Raw genomic sequence first — 14,824 nt, forward strand, 5'->3', positions numbered from 1 at the left:
TTAAAATAATAAAAAAGAAGAAGAAGAATTAAAAGAAGGAGAAAACTTTTTCTTTTAAATATGTTTTTTTTTTTCAGAAAAATTGTGGGAAAGAAAATCAATTGGGATTTTATACTAAAATTTTTTTTTTTGTCTTTCTTCTTATTGATTGATGTGGGTGTGTCCCCTACAGTATGTAAAGGTTTTCTCTTTGTTCATAGGAGAAGTTTTGTGTCCGTCATGATTTTTTATTTTGCACTTGTGATTTTTACAAATTGTACACCAAGTTGAGTAGAAAAATAGAGAGTAACTCAGTGTGGAATAATTATTTACACTATGGAGAAAAATGTCCGACGGGAACTGCAGCATAGCAATCTGCCCAATCAAATTCCATAATTTCATACAATTCCCCTTTTGTGTCTAAAGATTACCTCATACGCAAAATGATCATACATGAACTTTACACAAAGGATTAAGTTCAACCTTCAAAACTCGGTTACAAAACAAAGAAAAATTTTTTTTATCCTCGGAGTTTTTTTTTTTTTTTATTTAATTTTAATTTTATTTTGCACTGCAACGATTGCTATAGAGATATAATTTTGACGCTAAAGAGTTGTCCGTTTAAATTCGTTCCGCTACATAATTAAACACAATTCAGAGAGAATTCAGCATTAATTAAATATCAACTATCCCGACCGTATCCCTTAAATGAAATGAAATAAAGATAAAAAAAGGAGAATAAAATTACTCATGAAACGTAACCTCAAAATGATATAATGAAAAGCAAAAAGACAGAAAAAAAAAAGACAAAGAAAACAATTACTCCGATGGACAAGATTATACTTGTAGAATAAAATAAATGAATTTCATTGATCCAATTCAAAATCCTCCAATTTGATTGGTCAATTCGCTCACAAATATTTCCCCAGATTTTCGGAGCCAGAAAGTAAAAGAAAAAAGAAAAATAACATTTTTGAACTTTCGCACACTCACTATTCACGCTTAAGCATTGTTCTATACATATTTTTATACCCGAATGCCCGCTTTCCATTTTCCTTTCAGAGCCATGGCTACACGCACTTGATATTCTGATTGTTTCCAGAGTTCTGGTATAGTAAAACAGTACAGTAAAATACAATACTTCCGTGACTATAAGTATAGACGAATCATATAGCGACTTGTTCTAAACCGACTTTTTTTTTTGGTTATTAAACTTTACAAAGAAAAAAAAATATAAACACCCACCACCCCCTTTTATTTGTTGTTGTTCCTTTTGGTATATTTCGGAGTTTCTTGCACATCACGTCTTGTATTATTTTTATCTACTTCTATTGATAAACCCACAGATCACAAAACACATACATAGACGATTAGAAGAATAGGAGACATGGACACAGAGAATGAGAGATTGTTATTCATTGAGCACTGGTATGCATTACCGCTATGAATTATCATTCTTTATATTTCGTGCACTATTAAATATATCAAAGATCTGGAGTTTCCCAAATAGTGGGACAGTTCTTGATTAAGTATTCACAAGGGTACTTTCTATGACGTGACCTCCTTAGCTCCATGAACAAGAGTTCTATATAAAACGATAAAACGAAAAAAAAAGTGTCTGAAATATTGCCAAAACAAGTAACTTAGTTGCAGACCTTAATCCCAGAAATTACGAAACCTTTTGTTATGTTCTTTTTACTTTTCAAATAATTTTGGCATATAAATATCTTTAGTAAAATATTTTGATACTTTTCATTCCTTTCCCCGGTGTTTACTGTATTAATTCTCTTATTGGTTACTCTAAGAAATACGTGGGAACTAAAAAAAAGAAATAATTAGATGTAAATATACCTAAAAATGAAACAAGTATCGAACGTTTCTTCTTCATTCTTACTATGGAATCAATCAATGAATGAATGAAAAACATCTGACATTTTGTGGGGGTGGGGGTGGGGCCCGATTTGTGGGGCTCGTTTTTATTAACTTCATGGAACAAAGGAATAAAGACTAACCACACACACACACACACACACTAGAAAAAAAAACCAAACCGTTTTAATTAATTTTCTTGTACTTGTTGTTGAGTCTGATTAGTTAATATTATGAATATTATAGATGATTGATGGGATTTAAGAACATAATTAAATTCGTTGGGCTGGATTTGTTGGTGATAATTTATAAATTGAAATAATCATAGAAATAAATAATTTATTGATGTAAATTTGTAAAATTTTGCTAATAAATAATTCGAAATGCACACCACAAGACTATGTACATTTAATGCTACCTAAAAGAAATAATCTAAATCGGATATACATATTCATAATGATTCAATAAGTTGGTATAATCTCTTAAATCAGTTCATTATCATTATGATTATCGTGTCAAAAAGATCCCTGGATTACAATTATTCAATATTTTTTTATATTAGGGCTTTAAAAGCAAAAGTTTTTTTTTGCCAATTCCATTTATGGAAATCGTGCCGCATTCCAGCCTTACTCTATACACACACTCACAGATCTGGAGTGCAGATGAGACAGAGCATAAAAGGAAAGAAAAAAATTTTTTTTTTTTTCACTTCTGATTATTTTACTTTTTTTTTTTTTTATTTCACTCATCTCTCTTTTTCTTATTCTTAGAGAATTATCAACCAATAGATAATATACATACTACTATATATCATCTTTTCTTTTTGACATAAAGAGTTAATCTCTTTAGTTAACTTTTGTAGAATCTATTACTGGGACTTTATCTCCGGTTGCATGCCATCATTTAGATGTACTCGGTAAACGAATCCCAAATATCAATTGAAACATCTTGCAGAAGGGTTAAGACCAATTATTTCTACGTTTTAACAATCCTTTTGAAGATGTTTTACATCATTTAAAAATTTTCTAACCTCTGGACCAATCGACGCGTGTGAGTCGGATATTTTACCAATTTTAGGAATTGCACATTTCGATTTAAATTCACAATATTGACATCTCAGAAAATCGTTGGTTGGTTCTGGATCCAATTTCCCATTCCAGAAATCACTGGCATGTATTGTTTCTGTTTCCAATTCACCATTATTATAATTGTACACCTTTGTATCTATGATCTTTCCGGTAAACGTGTTTCTATATTCAACTGTTGTTGTATCACCCAATCTGCTACCAAATATTTCATAAAACTGTGCAGATCTTGCTGCCAAGTATCTCAATGTTGGTGGAGTTTTCCATGTTTTCAACAATGGTAATAATAACTTATCATACTCTAATGAATCATAACCACCCAAGCTTTCAATAAACTTCAAATGTTGAGACGCTTGTTCCTGATGTTGAGCAAAATCTTTACCTAATACAAATAATTTGCCAAACTCATAATCTGAGTCTATCCTTTCCAGGTCAAATGGAGCAAATCCAATTGGCTTGCCATCTGCCAATTTTAAAAAATCATTGTAAAATAAATGATAATGTCTTCTGAGAATTCTAAACGTTGTTAGAACACTCAATGGTTTATCGACGTCAAGCCCTCTTCTTTTGGCATTTTCTAATAAACATCGATATGCAAAATTAGCATCTTTGCTAAGTAATTCAAAAAAATATCTATAATAAAAAGTTTGAAATTTAGCACTATCAAGAACAGACTTTTGCAGTGGTATTTGATAAACCATTCTTGTTTTCAAATCAGTGAATTTTAATTGAAATTCTGGATAGCATTGTATTATATTTTTAACATCATCGAAAAATCTTGATAAATCAACTAATGGAGTTTCATCAACTTGCTCATATTCAACATCAAGATATTTTTGAACTTCATCAAAAAGTGCAAAATCATCACTATTTTCAGGATTTTCAAATTGAATCTGATCAACAATACCACTGACTAAAACACTTGATGGATTTTTTATTTCTTGTTCATTTTCAACAAATGATTCTTTTTGTAAATTTAAATATCCATGTAAAATTACTTCTCTAGATTCAGAACAAACTATTAATGAATATAATCTTTCAATAATAGTTTCAGACCAATCAATTGCAATTGAATCATCAGGATTCATATCAAATATTCCATCATTATCAACCAAATCATACATTTCCATAATTTCTTCAGTATTGGATCTAATGAAATTTTCAATATCTTCTAAATCAATAACACCATGAAGTGCTTGTTCTAATTTTAAATGCAATTTAGTTCCTGCACTCATAGCTTTAGTTGGAGGAGTTCTTACTGATCCAGCAAAAACTCTATATAATTCTCTTAATTCACACCATCCTGAAATTAATAATTTCGTTACTGATAATCTTGGATTATTAATATATGAAATATCATCATTTTCAATTGATTGAAATTCAAATGGAGTATACTTTGTAGGATTAATAAATGGTAAATCATTTTTATGATAAAGATTCCAATGTTTATAAATATTCATTAATTGTTCATTTTTTAACATTGGTCTTGTTTCTTCATTTTTAGATATAACCATCAGTTGAATTAGTCGATTAACAATTTCTTGATCCAGTTGTGGTCCATTAATGTTTCTTTCATCAAGGTTGTCATCTATTGTTGTAATAGGTACATCTATTTCTGGGTTTCGAATTGATAGTAGGCCATGTTGATCTTCAAAAACGTGTTGAAAATTTCTAGTCAGTCTAGATAAATACCTTTTCAAAAAATTCAAACTCATATCATTGCTTAGACCAAAATTATAATTAGAATCAAAATACTTTTAGAATTTAAGGACTTTTCTATTGGTTTATATATGTATTACAGTTGATTGATTGATTGATTGAGATGCAGATCTGTCATATTATTTTTATTTTTTTTTTGTTTCACTTTCTACGGTTTGGCTTGTACGCGTTTGTATTATGTATCATAAATTATTTGACAAGACGAGTATCAAGCATGTATCACATTCGTTTACAATCTCTCGTTTTGTCGTTTATATTTATTACCACCTCCTCCTTGTAATTTCGATTTGATTACTAATCCACTAATGAGGATTAATACATCACGTTATTTAGAGGAAGTTCATCTTCAATGATGAGTAATCAGTATCACGCAATGGTAAATTATGACAATGTATATTCAATTTGCAACCCCCCTATCACTTTACATGAATTCTTTATCAGGAAAGAAGTATGAGTGTGATATTGTCTATAAACCTAATAATACATAAAGTCACACAAGCAAAAACAAAACAACCAACGAAGAACTAAAGTCAAAAATAAAAAAAATAAACTGCCCGTAACTAAACAAGAAACGAATGTCATTAAATTAAATAATTAATTAGAACCAAAAAAGGGATAAGAAAATGCAAACATAAAAACTCTAAACTAAATAAATAAAATACATCATTAAAATTGAATGTCATTACTGGACGAAGATGAAAGTCTAGTCAAACTAAACAATGAATCAACAATTGTCATATCTGAACTAGAAACAGTACGACTAATATTTAAAAAACTAGGAATTGAACGTATTGGAATGGTTGGTGATCCAAAATTACTAGTAATGCACGAGGAACAATTATCTAAATTGACCCCGGAATAACAACTCATGAAATCTTCTAAAGCTTCATCAATTGGAGTCATTGGCGCAATTGATGAAAAAGCATTATTCATCAGCGTGTCTAAAAAAAGACCTGAACTAGAACCATGTAATTTTCTCCTTTTTGGGGATGAAACTCCGGATGAAGATGAAGCTGGAGTAGTGGAGAAATAAGAAGCTGGATGGTTTCCAAATAATGATTTCACTTCAACCGGTGAGTCAGAAACCACGATTTCTGGAACCTGAAAATTTAAAGAAATACAATGTTGACAATAGCAAATGTTATAAGATTCACCGAATCTTTGTTGGTACAAATCAATTGTATCTTTAAAACTATTATCCAATTTTCCTTCATGTTTACCTTCTTCAATTAAGCAATGGCAAAGGGAATTCAAGTTATCGGAAATATAGCCCTGTAATGCCAATTTATGAGTTTGCCAAATCAATTCAATATCCAAGGTAGGAATCAAAGTCTGGTCTTTCAAAGTTGGCTCTGTTAACAAGGTGAAAAACTTGGAATATCTTGAACAAGATTCAGTTAAAAATTGATTAATATGTGGCGATTGCAACCAATTCATATTGTTCATTCTGGTGATAAATCTTTCTTGTTTCAAAACACTTTGCACCAAATCAAATCCCAATTCAACTTCACCGGAAATAGTCATACCAATTGGGTTAAATTGAAGATATCCCATTAGCAATTTACTGGATTCAGGGTTACCCAATTGACTAACCAATGATTTAATCATACCTCTCAAGTTTTCAAAATGGAAACTTTCCCAACTAGACTCCAATTTTAATGCAAGCTCAATACTCAAAGTAGTTGGGTTTCTGTTTCTTTGATCTGGTGGATTAACAACTTGGGAAAAATGTCTAAACAAACCATGTAAAAGACCAGTTCTTTTGACATCAGAAAATAATTGTAATTTTCTCAATTCATCATGGGTAATTATTTCAAAACAAGTACAATGACATTCAGAAATTTTGGCAAAAAAATTCATATTGCTTGTATGGAAATTTGCATCAACAAATCCAGTACTTTCACCATTAGAAAATGGTACTGATTCAGCAAGTTTATCATTACAATTTGGACAATAGATGTCAACATTCATTGGGTAAACTTTAATTTCACTAATTTCATAAATTAAAGCAAATGGTTGATTGGTGAATTTTTTAATCAAATCCAAGTAATTTTTCTTAAATTCTTTGGAAACTTTGTAATCAAATGTTCTATCATCAATAAACTGAACAATGTTATGTAATGGCAATGGGTAATTAGCAAACTGTAACATCCTAGTTCTTACCAAAGAATCATAAGCATCTTTAGTGTTTGCTGATAAAAAAGAATGCCAAACCATAATAACATCCAATGGAGGTAATAATTCATCCATCATGGAAATAAATTCTTGGTTCTTATCTGTACTAGCAGAATAAAGCATCAGTTCATTTGTTCCATTAGTTCCTTGAACTGGAATAGTCTTTTTCATAGCAGTAACAAAAACTAAAAATCGTCTAACGGCATTACTAACAAAAGCTTTCCAAAATTTAGCTGAATCAATGTTGGGACAAGATAATAGTACTTTCTTTTTCATAGCTGCTATAGCTCTTAAAAGCTTTAAATGGGCAATTACATCAATTGAATTAGGAGAACATTTAGTTTCCCTAGTGAAACCAAGGAAATTATCCCAATCACTTGATAGACCATTATCATAGGTTGTAATAAAGGAACAAGTATAACTTGTGAAGTCAAAGTTATTAGTAGAAGCAAGAATAGAAGAAAACTCATCAGATAAAGCAACAGTTGGTGATTTAGGTATACTAGTGTTTATATGTGGATTATATGTGAAACTCATTTGAAGTGGGTAGAGAAATGATAGAGACAAAAAATAAAATAAAAGAACCCACGAAAAGGAATTTTAATTTTTGAGATTGGGAACATGGATTGAAGGGAATTGAAGGTATATTTATATTTGATTCGTAATTAACAATTAACCATTGTGAATGTGTAAGTGTGTGTGTATGTGGAAACATATGAGGAATGAATATCAATGCAACTAAGATAATTTTTTTTTTTTTAATTTTATTTTTGAGGTTTTGAATAATTTGAATGACTTGTGTTGATATATTGTCTTCTTTACTTCATTGTCTATTGTTTTACTGTTTGTGTAACAAAGGAATATCCAGTAACCAAAAATCTTATCTTTAACACTTTTTGTGTTACCCTCGCCGCACGTGAATCAAGAAAGGTGTGACAATATATATATGTTCCTGTGTCATTGCACCAACGTTCTCCAACGACACACACCCCCTCGTTATATCATCAACAGAGGACCGTAAACAGCAGGGAACTGATAATATAATGAGGGGCATACCTTTTCAACCTCTTCAATTGTGTCAATTCCATCAATTGACCACTCAATTGACTCAATTGTTATCACTACATGAAATGCAAGAATTTGACTCGTCACCATGAGGTTTAGTTTTCGTTTTGATCGGATCTAACTAAGAAAGAAAAGGAAGTACATCTACCGTAAATCTGATTAAATTAAGAAGAAGTAAGAAAAAAAAAGCCCAGTTAATAACCGTTAAAGTCAATTAAAAGCGAAGCCCCTTCAAATGTGTTAGCCATTAATAACCGTCATTCTTTAAAAAGGTACATTCATTACACACTTGATAATAAGTAAAGCAAACAAACCTAAAAAAAGGAAAGTGTATTTATGCATAAGTCATTTTTTTTTCATTTTAAACAATTTTTCAAATTTACCAAAATATGTAATCACATTGTATGCTGATTGTTTGTTCTTTGGTTGTGTTGTGTACGTTTTTTTTGTATTTGAATGGGTTTCCCACCCTACAGCCACTTCATGACTCAGATGAGTTTAACTTTGTGTTTAGGTCCTCCCCCTCTAAATTACATATACAAACCTTTATTTAAATCCGTTTTTGGAGCAATAATAATCCCGAATGGGTTTATGAATAAATAAATTAATAAATAAATAAATAAAAATAATAGCACAGCCTCAACCATTTTTTGTTGAGAGTTAACTATGTTTCTATTAATCATTATAATAAAGTTTACTCTACTACTATTGTTTGATAACTACAGAGATCAAAGAGATAGGTCTGTTAGAAAAGATGTTCATCCTTCGTAGAGTTCAAGTTTGTCTGGGTAGAGTCAAGAATTTCATGAGCCCGACCAAAATAAAAATAAAACGAAGAAATATAACTACTGTACATTCTTTTTTTTTTATCTTTAACAATGACAAACCATTTCTTCTGTTACATTATTATATTATAATTCATTGTAAAGTATATGAACGTCCTATGTCCCTTCAATTACCGTATTCTACTTTCTCTTTCTCTTCCTTTTTAATTTCTTTTTTGTCTTCTTGACTTCTATAATTTCTTGTTTTCAACTCGCCGCTTATGTAAGCAGTATAATTACTTCGGATGTATGGAATGCTTTCCCCCAATTGAGGAAAATAAGCGATCATCATAATCATCATCGCGGACAACTGTTGTTAATGGTTAATCATGAGTTCATGGAACCTCCGACGGGATAATATTAGCTTTTGTAGAAGTATCTTATGACATCGGGTATCAATGGTTATGTGTATTCTCTTTTCTTTTTGACTATCTATTCACTATATACAAATGGTAAAAAAAAATAAAGTGATATAAAATCAAGTATGAAGTAAGATGGTCATTCAATACACATACGATGAAGGAATTGAACTCTGTTCAATTCAATTCACCTTAAGTTCCTTTCAAATGCAATTACAATTGGTTGGAAATGAATCAATACTCTCCCAGTTTTTTTCTTATTTTTATTTTATTTTTTTTTTTTTTTAGTCATGGAACACAGTCAAACATACTCTTTTTTGTTATTTTTGTGATGGTTCCAAGCACGTTTTGAAATTTTGCATCTAATTTAGGCGGTATTTTCGGTTTTCTGAAGAATCGTCACAAAGTGTATGTGGTTGAAATCAGAAATGGGGGGGGGGAGGGGGTATTCTGAATTATCTTTTTATTTTTGGTTCTTTTTTTTGCGGCCTAATGTATACCACGTTTCATTTTCAATGAATCTCTCTTTTTCTCACTCAAAGTGTATTGATTAGGTATATTGATCTTAGATGAATCACCAGATGATGGTGGTGCTGAAAACGCTTGATCAAAGTTATTTTGCATACCAGTTGGCGTGGAAGGAGTGGCTGCCCCATTGCTTTGGTTAGTATTGCTGTTGTTATTGTTGTTGGGAAGTGGGAATCCTGGGAAATATTCATCACCTGGAGTGGTGGCAGATAAAAATGGAGAATCCAAAGCAATTCCTCCGGCACTTCTTGGATTACCATTAGAAAACCCTTGCATCGAATTCATTGATTGAAGATTGGACATATCGGTATTGATATTAAGGGCATGTGGAAAATTATTGCCTCTGGACGAAGACCTTGATCTTTGTAAAAAATAAAACTCTTCGGATTCATATGAAGCTGGAATTGAATTTTGAACAACACTAAATGGTGGGGTAATAGCAGATGAAACAGATCCTTTGTGTGAAGTGGGTGGAGTGATATGATAATCCATCATCATGGAATTCAACTGTCCCACATTGGATGTGTTGGAATTGTTAAAGTTGTTGTTGTAGCTTGTTCTGTTGATCATTGATTGAGGAACATGGTCTTGCATGGATTGCAAAGAATCCGTACTGATATTGAAATCTGGATTTCCTACTGGTCGCAAGTTACTTATATTACCAACATGCAACCAATTATTTGAATTGTTTCTAGTCAAAGATTGTTTTCTCAAGTTAATTGAAGACGACCTCGATCTTGCCAAATTGACAGCACTGGAATTAGATGCATTGTAGTTTTGTAAGTTGGCTTCATTAAGGGACAAGTTTGACACTGAACTTCTGGTTGATGTGCCACTTACTTGAATTGATGTTGATTCTGGAAGCTTATTGTTTGAATTGGACCTACTATGACACAATTCTAATAATCTTTTTCTTATCAATTGCAAAATGATTGGCTGGTACTCATGACTCTTGAGACAATCTCTGTTTATGATATTGAACTGATCGTATTGTGGGGCATTGTTGGATGCAGTATTTTTTATCAATTCTTTAATGGTTTCATTTGCAACTCGACTCACCAATCCACTTGGAGGAATAGTACCCAGAAACGGTGTTGTAGTCGGCAGTGATAAAACATTGGAATATATAGTCAATAACACTTGATCAAAATGACTAGTAAAAAATAAAGTAAAATTCTTCTTGTAGAATCCATTTGGTTCATCTATATCGGTAAGAATATCGTCTGACTCATTGTCTCTTGGATTCTGGTATATTGAGTTCCCAGCCGGATTAAGCGAAAATTCCAGACCACTCATTTGTTGTTGTTGTTGTGGAACTATAGGAAAGAACTGTTGAGGGGCATCAAGGGGTGTCTTCATGGTTTGATCCACGGGTGTGAATGGTCTTGAATTGTTTCCGAACCCAACCCCTGGTGGTGGGAAATCGGTTTTGCTTAATTTAAGCAGCAAATTAAAGTTTTTGTTAATCATAATGCAAAATTTATGGTCTATAAATGTGTGTATAAGTTGTCAAGGATAATGTAGGTAATGTCTTAATTAAAGAAAGGGATGGTAAAATATAACTGAACAAAAATCTCAAATGAAACTTGTTATCAGTGGGATAATTGGTAGGCTTTTTTTAGAAGTTTTCTGTTGATAATTTTTTTTTTCTTTCCTTCCCTTTACGTAATTGCTGGTGGAAGTGCGTGTGGTGGAAGTAGTGTGTAGCGCGCACAAAATAAAATGAAAAAGGACGCGAGGATAAAATTGATGGCTTTGGGTCACTTGCCTCGGATATGCTGGTGGTGTGCGTGTAATTTAATTGATGAAAGGAAATATTAACTAATGAAAGACAAGGCGTGAATACTACTAGGTCTTTTTGTTTTTCTTATTGAGATTATATGATTTGGGAATAATTGTTCTTGCTAGTAGGGGACTCACTAATACAATATTCACTTATAGGAAAACGAGTAGTTGAGAAATTGGATTTGTAGTTGAAAGTCCTTGAATAAATGATGATGGTGATGATAATGTTGATATACTATATTGCCATCTACTAGTTGGAAAGAATCAATATTATAATAGGAGAATTTGAAAGGAATTATATGGTCAATTATGAAAACAAAAAAAACAAAAAATTATGAAACTCTTGTGAAACTATATTCCTTATATATATAAGATTGAGCGATTTAAAATAATATAAAAAAAAAGTACAAACTGATGATGAAATTAAATGTAACTGATTTTTTTGCTTTTTAGTTATTTTTTTTTTGTTTTTTTGGTTGTTGTTCCAGATATGAACCAGAACATATAACCCGCCTAATCAAAAAGTTTAGTTTTAAACGACTCCAGTTATTTAACAAAAAAGTAACTTGGGATTAAAAGGGGGTAGATGCAATTTAACACACTTCATTATTTGAATGAATAATAAAACTCAACAACAATAAGAAAATACTCTACATTTACTATTCAAGACGCGTCGTTACATTTTATTTCCTTTGTGTCATTTCTAAAAAATTCCAATTGTCAATGTTTAAAGAAAGAGAAGGTTTTATAATCATTTCAGTATTGAGCACTAAATACAAAGATAAAAAGAAAGAATAAAAAATCATCATTCTTTAGTTTCCCCTTTTAAAATACTTTAAAAGTTAAAGTGTGTTTGATTTTATTTGCTATATTCCTATAAAAATGCAATGGGGACATTTATGATTAGCGATGAACTCATTTTGCAGACCTAAATCCTTTCAAGTCAAACATAATGAAAACTCATCAGAGCAATCAAATTAAAACATCCATCCTCTCTTTCTCTCCCCTGACAGGGATCTCCTCACAACCGTGTCATAGTCAACCAATAAGGGCTTTCTTAACGACGGTCACAAATTATGATGCTGCATATAATGAACAACTACTGTATTGTTAGAGATGTAAAAAGTTGACTCTATTTCGTTAGTAATAATGGATGTATGTATGAAAAAAAAAGAGAACTAGAATAAACGTAAAAGTTTAAAATTAAAAAGACTAAAACAGGTAAAATAATGGTATTACTAAAAAAAATTCATCAATATTTATTCCCAAAAGGGTAAAATTCAGATTGCAGCTCATTAGGCACACTTGCACGACCATTTTTTTCCCATCAACATTCTCGTAGAACAAGTTGCATGCATGAAAAGTAATTAATGCCGAACTAGATCTTAAACAATAGAGACAATAAAAAAATAACTAAATCTTCTTTTATAACAAATCAGGAGAAGAAGAAGAAGAAGAAGAAGAATACAAAGAAGAAAATTAATCAGTCTATTAATCTAAAAATTTTACATCAAATTGTCTACATCATACGATGGTGGTTTTTTTTTGTTTGTTTGATTGATATTTGGGCTTTTCTATTATCGTTAAGCTTGTATATGTAGACATTTCGGCGAATTGATGTATATTTTGCACTGCCTAAAATTAAAATTGCAAATGAATATAAAAACTAAAATCTGAAAAGCAATACAAAAAGTAAAATTTTGACTGCACATTTACTGTATGGCAAATCCGGGGGGGAATAACAGCACTGGTCAGAACGTTTGAAGTGGGCTCTTGAACAATACAAATTGACAAAATTAAAACTTACAATCAATCGACACAACGAATCGCCATAAATCAATAAATAAATCAATAAATAAAAAATGGAGAAACTGTTCTATGAAGCCAAGAGTTAAATAAATTAATCATCTCCACTTTATTGTCTCTCTTTTTCTTTGTATGAATGTTCCAGTCTCATGATAAAAACCCCCGTAGCGGAAGAGAGGTGGGTACGACACGCCCTAGTTGTACGTTTTCTCTTTATTTCGTCCAACGATTGCAAAAATTATACGAAGGGTGAGCAGATAATAGAGGTGTATTTCCTATTATTAACCTAAATATATTACATAAAAATTAGACTATTCTCACCACCCAACTCCTCATTATCAACTAACATGTTTGGATTATTATCTTCGGCGAAAATCAGGTTATTCATCTCTGGTTGCACTTCTTCATTTTGTACCATTTGTTCATCTTCCTCTTCTTCAGATGATAAAACTGGTTCCTCCTCAGCCTTGCAAAATTTCGTTAAATCATCTTCCAATAAATTCTGATCATACTGTAAATTATAAGGTAATAATGTTGACAACTTCTCTAACGATGCCATCAAGTCTTTCTCACTATCGTTGGCATTGGCTTCTTCGGCTGTAACCTCACTCACAATATGGTCTGTCTTGTTCATGTGCTTCAAATGATTCTGTATCCTGTCCCAATTATTATGCTTCTCTTTTTTGTTCCCACTGGTATCGATGGGATGGAATTTATAATTATTCTGGTATTTTAGAAATTCTTTAACGATTATAGGGTCCGTATTCAAGAATTTCAAATCATGTCCCAATTTTAGATCTTTTTCAATCAAGTAATTAAACCAATTCAACTTATCTTTCTCAGTTATTATATCCTCATTTAGTTCATCTTCATCTACTTTTCGTTGTTGTTGATCATCATTTAACTTCAACTGATTGTAAAACTCTTGTCGTTCCTTATGTTTTCTTTTTCGTTTAGCCAAATCCGATTCCCCATCATCAATATCCAATTTTCTTTTTTCTATTAAATTTTTAATTAAATTATTGGGTAATTCGTTCAATTTTTTCTCAATGGCAAATTGTTCACTTCTGGCACACCATTCTTTAAGCGACTCAACAGACTTTGTATTATATTTACTTTCTTCAAAATACTTGTCATGAATTCTTGTCAGTTCTTTCACTTTAAAAACTCCTGTATTTATCAATGCCTGTGTTACATCTTGTATCTCTGGTGAATTAGATTTTGTTCTCAAATTACTACATTTAAGACTTTCTTTAATAGCGTTTTGGAAAACTTGTAAATACAAATCTGTGACCACGTTTAACGTTGATGGTTTACATTTATCAAATCCATTTGCTTTTAATATTTGTGCTACCGAAACCCTTAGTAGGGCAAAGTAAAACGAATCGTCCATTATGTTCTTGATGTTGTTGTTGCTGTGTGTGTCTTCTACTGTTTTGTTGATAGTGTTGAGCGAAAAATTTTGAGTGAGATTTTTTTTTTCGGCTGATGTTTCTCAAACATTCTCCGTAGTGTGTGAGCACCCACAACTTCTTTTTGCCTACAACTGTTCTAAATTCAATATCATCAACTGCTAACTCGTGGTATAACATAGAAGTCAATCTACTTTCAACATAATTTATATATACAT

General features: G+C 31.3%; 4 protein-coding genes across 4 annotated transcripts; all 4 read right to left on the reverse strand. All coding sequences in view use genetic code 12, as the record gives it.

Annotated features, from left to right (window-relative positions):
• Positions 1-2,830: 2,830 nt before the first annotated feature.
• Positions 2,831-4,648, reverse strand: DEM1 (Dem1p; the record flags this gene model as incomplete). The annotated part of the gene is made up of 1 exon (XM_002545921.1): positions 2,831-4,648. The coding sequence occupies one exon, from the start codon at positions 4,646-4,648 to the stop codon at positions 2,831-2,833; it is 1,818 nt and encodes a 605-aa protein (XP_002545967.1).
• A 670-nt stretch (positions 4,649-5,318) lies between these two features.
• Positions 5,319-7,364, reverse strand: CTRG_00749 (uncharacterized protein; the record flags this gene model as incomplete). The annotated part of the gene is made up of 1 exon (XM_002545922.1): positions 5,319-7,364. The coding sequence occupies one exon, from the start codon at positions 7,362-7,364 to the stop codon at positions 5,319-5,321; it is 2,046 nt and encodes a 681-aa protein (XP_002545968.1).
• A 2,200-nt stretch (positions 7,365-9,564) lies between these two features.
• On the reverse strand, positions 9,565-11,073 carry CTRG_00750 (uncharacterized protein; the record flags this gene model as incomplete). The annotated part of the gene is made up of 1 exon (XM_002545923.1): positions 9,565-11,073. One exon carries the CDS (start codon positions 11,071-11,073, stop codon positions 9,565-9,567), a length of 1,509 nt encoding a protein of 502 aa, XP_002545969.1.
• A 2,416-nt stretch (positions 11,074-13,489) lies between these two features.
• Positions 13,490-14,587, reverse strand: CTRG_00751 (uncharacterized protein; the record flags this gene model as incomplete). Its single annotated transcript, XM_002545924.1, has 1 exon — positions 13,490-14,587. One exon carries the CDS (start codon positions 14,585-14,587, stop codon positions 13,490-13,492), a length of 1,098 nt encoding a protein of 365 aa, XP_002545970.1.
• Between the last annotated feature and the right edge of the window lie 237 nt (positions 14,588-14,824).

This window comes from Candida tropicalis (assembly GCF_000006335.3).
Source record: "Candida tropicalis MYA-3404 genomic scaffold supercont3.1, whole genome shotgun sequence".
In the NCBI taxonomy this organism is placed as follows: domain Eukaryota; kingdom Fungi; phylum Ascomycota; class Pichiomycetes; order Serinales; family Debaryomycetaceae; genus Candida; species Candida tropicalis.